General features: G+C 51.5%; 1 protein-coding gene across 1 annotated transcript in view; it reads left to right on the forward strand.

The window, feature by feature from the left end:
• Positions 1-861: 861 nt before the first annotated feature.
• The window catches only part of RHCG (Rh family C glycoprotein), an 8,271-nt gene continuing 388 nt past the window's right edge, over positions 862-8,744 (forward strand). Inside the window, exons 1-9 of the mRNA XM_008640146.2 lie at positions 862-1,295; positions 4,646-4,832; positions 5,287-5,437; positions 5,779-5,926; positions 6,325-6,491; positions 7,145-7,282; positions 7,638-7,774; positions 8,325-8,449; positions 8,667-8,740. Coding sequence (XP_008638368.1) covers positions 1,085-1,295; positions 4,646-4,832; positions 5,287-5,437; positions 5,779-5,926; positions 6,325-6,491; positions 7,145-7,282; positions 7,638-7,774; positions 8,325-8,449; positions 8,667-8,740 — 1,338 coding nt within the window. The 5' untranslated portion in view covers positions 862-1,084. The remainder of the gene's footprint in view (positions 1,296-4,645; positions 4,833-5,286; positions 5,438-5,778; positions 5,927-6,324; positions 6,492-7,144; positions 7,283-7,637; positions 7,775-8,324; positions 8,450-8,666; positions 8,741-8,744) is intronic.

Raw genomic sequence — 8,744 nt, forward strand, 5'->3', positions numbered from 1 at the left:
TCCACAGCATTTTTCTGCCATCTGTCATTTTGAGAAGAAAGCACACAAGAAAAAATAATAAACTCAAATTATTGCCTAATCAACACCAAAATCAGCGCTGCTTGCTCAGCCTGCGGGCCACAATTAGATGCCATCAGCAAATTTGGGCAGCTTGCCTGGGCTGCAGTCTTTCATCTCTTGAAGACTGACAAGCAACCCAGGGATCTGCAGGCAGAGGAAGGAGCTGGGATCCATTTGAAGGACTTGCCCGGCTCTTTGGGGAAAGAGAACATAATTCAAAACAGTAGGAAAAACGGAGTTTTGTGTTTATGTTTGTTAATTAAAGGAAACCTCATACCAGAGGAGGGGGCGTTCAGGCCTCCAGCACCATCTCACAGTATTGCCCTGGTTATGCAGCCCCAGCTCCGTTTGCCTTGCCAGGAGGATGCTCTGGGTAAATCGCTTTGGGAAATTATGGAACATGTGTCACTTGAACATCCTTACAGCTCTGTGGCAGCCTTGGCAGGGCCGTCGCGTGTCTGTGCACTCAATGCAGGATCTTGGTACCTGGTTTGAAGCACACACCTTCCTCTTCCTCCAGTTCTCCAGCACCGTTGCTTTTCCAAAAGCCAAGAGCGGGAGGAAAGGGCACCCTGCCTTCACCCTCAGTGCCAGCAGGAGAAGGGCGCTCGCAGGACTGGAGGGGGGTGAGGGGAGCACCCAGAGCCAGGGGGGAGGGGACAGCAGGGATCAGGGTGCTGCTCCCAGGGGCTGGGAAGGGGTGTGGGACTGGGCAGAGCAGGGGGCTGGACACGCTGCCTCCACTCCCCACTCGCACTGGCCTCCACATCTTCTCGTCCCCGTGGAGGCAGGGCTCAGAGGTGCTCGGAGCAGCTCAGAGGAAAGGTACTGAAGCCTGTCCCTCCTCCCAGGGAGGAAGGTGGGTTTAGAGAAACAACCCTGCTGAAGCTCCAGTGCTCTGAAATGTGATCCTGCCAGAGGCACCTCCCTGGGCCCCACCTCGCCCTCTCCGACCTATATATGTGACCGGCCTTGGGCGGGCGCGGGGGACGCGGGCTCGCACGGTCCCCCGGAATCCCTGTGGATGGAGAGGCCGAGGCACCAAGGCATGGCAAAGAACACCTACATGCGCTGGCGGCTCCCGCTCGTGTGCCTCCTCTGGGAGGTGGCCATGATCGTCCTCTTTGGGGTCTTCGTGCACTTCGGTGCCGAAGCTGATGCACACTGGGAGGAAGAGAAGCGAGAGATGAACCTGACCAGTGACATAGAGAATGATTTCTACTTCCGATACCCCTGTGAGTATTCTGGGAGCCTAATCCTTGTGCTGGCTGGTCCCCATCCCATCCCATCCCATCCCATCCCATCCATCCTGTCCTGTGGCAGAGCCTGTCATAGGCGCTGTCTTCACCGATGGCTGGAAAGTCACGCTCTTGCCTTGAGGCTGGTTTGAGGCTCACCAAAGAGCAAGAGAAAAGCCTCATGGCCCTCCAGTGCCTTGGGGCTCTGTCAGCAGGGTATCGTGATGTCTTTTTTCCAGGAATAGGGCTGACGTGTTCCCAGCACTCTGAAAGTTTCAGCTTGCTGCCCCCTCCCTCAGTTCTGGATCAGAGCAAGCCTTTCTGTGCACACAGAGGAACAGCTGTCGAGATCCTGTGACATCTTCCTCCTCTTCCTCCGTCCACCCCCTCACTTGTGAATTACCCTTTAGCTACTGGCATTTCAATGCCAGAGTCCTCCTAAGCTGCCAGGATCCCAGGGTTCTTGGGTCTCTACGTTGTAGTGACACAGAAATTATTAAGAAGGTTAAAGCCCTTCTGGCCAGGCAGTGCCTTTGGGTGGCTTTGATCTCCAAGGCTGGTCATCTTTGTGAGCCCTTCAGAACAGGCTGCTTCTGTAGGCAATTGTTTCCAAGGAAGCAACAGGCCTGAGTCATGCATCTATTTAGAACATTTCCATTAAAAACACCTGCTAAATCAAAGGAGCTATAGCAACCTGTGGCTGCTGAGGATTAGCTAGTTCAGAAAAGGATTGGCTTACAGAAACCTGCTGCTCAGTCAGCCTCCGGGTTCATGTACGGTTGTGGCTGCCCTAGGCTCTCCCTGGACATCTGCCCCTGGGACCAGCCCCACGCAGGTTGGTGTGAAACAGAAGCAGTGCCTGAGGGCTGCTCTTGTCACTGGTGTGCTGGGAGGACATCAGGAGTCCAAGAAAGAGCGTGTAGGAGCTAAGGAAGTGACATCTCTTCTGTCCTCATATCCCACTCCTGCTCTGCAGTGCCAAATATTCCCCCTCAAATGGCTGCATGGATTCAACACAACTAAGTCAATCTAAGGGCAACTGCTCAGTTTAGCTTTGAATTACGTTTGTTTCAGATCTGAGGAAGAGTTCACATGCCCAAAAGCGCAGCTGTTCTTTCTCCCTTATCTAATCAGAAATATTCTCTCTCTGCTAAGACGGACAAACATGACAAGGTGGCCAAGCCCTGGAATTTTAATCCTTGTGTCCATCCAGTGCTGCTCAGAATAATGTGGTGGCTGAACACCCAAAGATCACTTGGACCCACATATCTTCGATCACTGCTGTCCACAGGACCTGTCTGCAATGGCAGAGGGATAGGAGTGACAAACTGACAGGTCCTTCAAGCCAGAGATGATTGGGAAGGCGGGCAGAGGAAAGTTGTCCTGGTTTCAGGAAGCCAGTGCGTGGTTGTGTCAGTGGTGCCCATTGCCAGGTCCAGTCAGTGTGACAATTCCTTCTCATTTTGGATTGCACATGGATATTCCATAATGGGTAACTCATCTGCTCTCTAGGGAAAAAGAAATTCGATTTTTCATCCCGGGTAGCATTCCCAAAGCCCAAACACTTCCTCTTGGTAGTTATGGCAATTGTCCTCCCACAAAAGTGGGCTTACAAAACCTTTAGGGCACGGCAATGCCTGTTCTGCCTCTCAGTGATAACAGTGTTATTCTTACTAAGGGAAAACAAAGGCAAGGGTTAGAAAAATGTTTTAGTCTGGGTGCGGTTTGAAGAAAGATCTGCTCTTCCTCCTGAGTTCGTACAGGGTCTAACACACAGTGGGATCCTCTGGGTTTCTGGAAGGCACACAGTCCACAGCTTTAAGTCTGACGTGTGTATTTCTGCTTTTAGGAAGAAAGAATGAATATGTAATGCAAATGGCAGTGGATAATTCTAGCAGTATATTGTGCTGCTTACACTGGAAAAGAGAGAGGGGAAATAAATACAGCTGCAGAGAGAAAGTCTATGGGATTGTGTGGAAAAACCACAGTAAGGAAGGCTGCTTCTTAGGACATGTGGAGAAGTGCTTTTGAAGTGACCTCTGCTGAACAGTGCCAGCTGCAGATCTCGCCTCCTTCCTTTTTTCAGAGTGATTTCATAGGCATGGGAGGCATTTTTTAAGAGCAAGCAGATGAGCATGGCACTACATGGCTTAAGCCTGTCCAAATGCTCATCTTAAACAAGTTGCAAGGTCTTCTAAAGCACAAAAGGATGAAAGTCATGGCTTCTGCAGAGCTGCACTTCATGCAAGTCTTCACCAGCCCTCAGTGGAAGTAGCAGACACAAGCTCTGTGGAAATGGACCAGGGGCTGATGGATTTCAGCACAGGTTCGGGGTAGAGCGGACTTGCAGTCACTGAATTTCCTTTGCCCTGAGTTTACACCCTCTCTGAGGTGCACAGATGTTGCTGGATATAGTGGATACAATGATTTGTACACTGCAAAATGCAGAACTTTCTGGTTTAGCTCCATCAATGCTGTGTTTATCTGTCCTACAGCATGGGTTTGCTGGTGGGAGCCTCCCAGGGGGGATCCCAGCCTTGGGCCTCCTGTTCTTTCCATGGGCTGAGTGGCCTGCAGTGTGAGGGTTTGCATGGTTCAATTTGTAAGTATGCAAGCGTTTCAGCTCACTTAATTGCAAAGCAATGCTTATCTGATAGAAACGTGCAGCATTAAAAAGTACAGTGGGTTTACTGCACCAAGAAGGTCTTTCAAGAGGCTCACACAGATCTGGTTTCCCCCGGGGAAGGGCATCTGAGGGGCTCGAGTGAGCAGGTCTGACCATTAGTGGGAAGAACTGGGTCTCTCTGGTTTAAGCACTAAAAATCTCACAAAGTGGGTTTCTGGTTTCAAGGATATTTTGCCGCTGATTTCCAAAGCATTTAAAAATGTATTTGTAAACATTCCTTGTTCTTGTGCTCTCCTTGCTCTGAGCCATCACCAGGACCCTGCAATGAATGGACCTACCCAAAATGACCACTTACATGTTTTAACAAAACTTTACTGTTCATTTCACATGATATTTTTTGAGTTTTTTACAAAAGGGGAATAAACAATCTGAACAGAAAAATGTCTTCCTCTGTACGCTCCATTACTCTCAGGTCTTCTTTTGCACACAGCTTTTAGTAAACATTTACTTTAAAGGCTGAGCCTTTTACCCAAAAGCCAGTTTCCAAAAGCTGAGCCCTTTTCAGACTTAGAAATGTGGCGACATGAGGCAAACACACATTTCTGCTTGAATTTCCCCCGTACTGCTTCTGATGTAATTAGTTTCTATTCAACACCAAATGCACGTGGCACTTTCAGCCCTGCTGTCCTCACAGAGCTAACAGTCCCTTCCCTCTGCACAGCCTTCCAGGACGTCCATGTGATGATCTTTGTGGGCTTTGGCTTCCTCATGACCTTCCTCAAGCGCTATGGATTCGGAGCTGTGGGTTTCAATTTCCTCCTTGCTGCCTTTGGGATCCAGTGGGCTCTCCTGATGCAAGGCTGGTTCCACTCTTTCAAGAATGGGAAGATCCTCATTGGAGTGGAGAAGTAAGGAGGAGTTGGGCTCCGGGATGGCACCTCTTGCCTGGCCAGTGGCAGAGCTGGAATGAGAGCCAAGCAGCTGGCAACACCTGTCCCTCACTTACATCAAATCAGTCTCTAAACTGTTGTTTTCCCTCCACATACGTCCACTTGCTTTCCACCTGTCAGTCCAAAGGTACCTGCCATTGTGGTGGTACTGCTCAAAGGGAGATTTGAGATGAGTGTCACCCCTTAGTGCCAAGCCAAGCACCACGGATGTCAGTGCTGAGAGCACGTATCATCCGCGTTATCTAAATAATGTGGGTGTGTGAGGATGGGAGGAAGGTCAGTGGGAAATCCGGGGATGTCTCCTAATCACCTCTTTGTCTTCAGGTGGGATCTCTAGAGCAGGGTGAAGGTGAGAGTGATTCACAGAGGAGTATTTCCTTATTGAACCACAATTTTCCTTCCCCTTTTCCAGCCTGATCAATGCTGATTTCTGCGTGGGGTCCGTATGCATCGCCTTTGGGGCAATCCTGGGCAAAACCAGCCCCATCCAGCTCCTTGTCATGACTTTGTTTCAAGTCACGCTCTTTTCAGTGAACGAGTACATCCTCCTCAACCTTCTTCATGTAAGGCTTTAGGTAGTACCTGCTTTGTTCTGCTCCTTCCTCTCTGCACCTCTCCAAACTGTCTCCCTTTGCTATGGCTCCACCAAGCCACTGCCTTCATAAGCATTTAAAATGCAAGAATTCAGGCAGCAAAAGTAGACAGATTATGAAGGAGAGGGGCAGTGGGTTGTACTTCCCTGAGAAGGGAGATCTTCTGGGGTTTTACACGTAAGCTTGGCAATTCAGGAGCACTGGGTCCCTCTGTCAAGTGCGCAGACAAGCTGGGCATGATGCAAATCGGGCCTCAGCTCCAGAATGAGTGGCGATTGCAGAAGCAAACCTCTGTTTTCCCATGGCTGCAGGTAAAGGATGCGGGTGGCTCCATGACCATTCACACCTTCGGAGCCTACTTCGGCCTCACGGTCACACGGATCCTGTACAGACCCAACCTGGAGCAGAGTAAGGACAAGCAGGGCTCCGTGTACCACTCCGACCTCTTTGCTATGATCGGTGAGTCAGCCCTCATCTCGGGGGTGCTGCTACGTGGGGACCACTCAGCTGCACAGGGTGGTTCCTCCTGTGTCTCTGGGAAAAATTGAACCCAGGATATGGAGTTGAGGAGCTCTGCATCCCAGAGGGCTTTCACCTTTCAGAGTTACTCAGCTCCCTTCATCAGTGCCTGGTCTGAGATGATGCCTGGGAAGACAAGGATGTATTTTGGTTCCCTTTTTCAGCCAGCTTTTCCTGATGCTGGTCTCATCATGCGGGGTGCGGCTCGGGGGAAGGAGGACTATGGGATGTAATTTCCCCCTGTGCAAAAGTATCTTCTTTAGAGGTTTTTTTTCAGTCCCTGTATTCTCTCTTTTCCCTTTCTCCTCCTCATCCCATCTGCCCCATCCCACCACCAGGTACCCTGTACCTGTGGATGTACTGGCCCAGTTTTAACTCAGCCATTTCTGATCACGGGGATGCCCAGCACCGCTCTGCCATTAACACGTACTGCTCGCTGGCCGCCTGTGTCCTCACCACAATGGCCTTCTCCAGCATGCTGCAAAAGAAGGGCAAGCTTGACATGGTAAGATGGGAGCAGAGCATTCTGCACTGCCCAGGGGACATGTAATGAGGTTGATCAAGGGTCCAGGAAACAATTGGCACTTGTGCTATGCTGAACAGATGCAGGGTTTCAGGGCATGATGGTGAAACCAGCATCCAGGCAGAAGCTCTGAAATAAGAAAGTGGGAATGAGTCCTGCGGGGCTTGAGGTGTGGGGTGATGCCCTATCTGTGGTGGACCCAAGTCACAGCAGGGACTAGACTTGCTCTGCTGGGCGTGTTTGGCAGCGCTCCCCAGCAAACCAGGCCTGCGCAGCAGCTCGTGAGCAATCGGGGGGCTGACTTGTACGTGTTAGATGTGTGGGTGACATGTCTCTGTGACAGCAGAGCTTGCATGACACACGGGTGAGACAATTTCCATCTCATCACAACTCCCCACCCATATCTGTGGATGCAAAGAACGTGTGTGGTACGGGGAGTGGGAGTCTATGTGCACCTGTGCTACAGACAGAAGCCGCCTGTTCTTTTCTTGTTTTTCACCACCAAGCAGGAAAATGGGCCCTGATATTTCCTCTGGAAACATTTTCAGAGCTGATTCTCCCACTTTGCCATTTGCACCATCCCTGAGCAATTACAATCTTCCTGAGATGCCAAGGCAGGGCGGTTGCTTCTGCAGGTCCACATCCAGAACGCCACACTGGCCGGCGGCGTGGCCGTGGGCACCAGCGCCGAGATGATGCTGACTCCATACGGCTCCCTCATTGTCGGGTCCATCTCTGGCATCGTGTCCACGGTGGGGTATGTCTACTTCACGGTGAGTGCTGCTCGAGGGGTCTGCAGCCCTGGTCCTGCTGAGGAGACCAGAAATGGATTCACTTCCCTTTGATGGTTCCTGCTTTCCAGAATCCCTTATGAGAGGCACTTCTGACTCCTTTTGCTGCCCCAAAGTGCTCAGGAAGTTTCATACTCCCAACAGGAGTGTGTTTGGAGGATTTGTTGTTGTTTTACCTTGAGCTTGGTTCACATCTTTGTCTACAAGCCCTTAGCTCTTTATTGGGACACAATATCACTCCTCTTTCTCTGCTTATCCCAGTCCTCCATGGAAGGGACTAATCCTTTCCCGGGCCACGCTCAACTCCCTCATCTGTCTCTACTTCCCTTCCCCTCAGCCTTTTTTGGAGTCTAGGTTGCACATTCAGGACACATGTGGCATCCACAACCTCCATGCCATGCCAGGCCTTATTGGGGGCATTGTGGGGGCCATCACAGCAGCCGCAGCCACGGAAGATGTATATGGAAAGGAAGGGTAAGATGGCTTGAAAATCTTCCCTGAGAACAGATTTTATCTGAAACTCTGTGGGCTGGGAGCAGGGAGCAATTAAGAGCTTTTGTTAATAGTTCAGAGTTGCCCAGAGTTGTCCCTCAAAAACGTGGGGCGCACTGACTGTGTTGGGCTTACAGAATTGTAGTCCATCTTACATAGCAGCATCTTATGCAGCTGATTCCTGGTGGCCTCATAAAGTGAGCCACAGTCCTGCTGTTTGGCATTATTCTGGGCCACAATGGGTAGGGAAGTGCTTCTCCCTCCCCCCTGCATTGTTTTGTGGGGTCAGGTAAGGCTAAAAGTCTGAATTACAAAGCGAATGTTTATATTTTGGGCTTCTCCTTGGTAAAGCTTTGCCAGGGCCAGAGAAGGAAGTGAGCAGTGTTTTGGTCATTGCAAAACTCTCCTGGTCGATTGTAGAAGAGGGATGGGGCTAGGAAGGAGTTCCCAGGAGAGCAGGGCAACATGGTTCCTCTGGAGCCAGGGAATATCTCCTGCCAGGGGCTGTTGTCACCATTTCTGCCCTCGGCAGGTTCATCAAGGCGTTTGACTTCACCGGCGCGTACCAGACGCGGACACCCAGCATCCAGGGAGGGTTCCAGGCGGCCGGCATTGTGGTGTCTCTGCTGATGGCATTTGCTGGGGGTGCCATTGTGGGTAAGCCGGAGGGGAGCGCGGGGCGGGGGGGGCTGAGCCAGCCTGCAGCTGAAACAGAGGCATCAGTCTGCTCCTTCTCCATGGCCGGGGGGATCATCCTGGGGGAACGGCACTGAGCAACGTGCCAGGGCTGCGTTTGCCCCCTTGGGTGGACCACCCTCATGCCGCCTGCATCCCTCACGGCCCCCTGCCCACCGCCCTGCCCTCCTCCTTCCAGGGGGCATCCTGAAGCTGCCCATCTGGGGGGACGCCGCGGCCGAGAACTGCTTCGAGGACGACGTGTACTGGGAGGTGA

Source organism: Corvus brachyrhynchos, unplaced genomic scaffold, assembly GCF_000691975.1.
Source record: "Corvus brachyrhynchos isolate BGI_N302 unplaced genomic scaffold, ASM69197v1 scaffold97, whole genome shotgun sequence".
In the NCBI taxonomy this organism is placed as follows: domain Eukaryota; kingdom Metazoa; phylum Chordata; class Aves; order Passeriformes; family Corvidae; genus Corvus; species Corvus brachyrhynchos.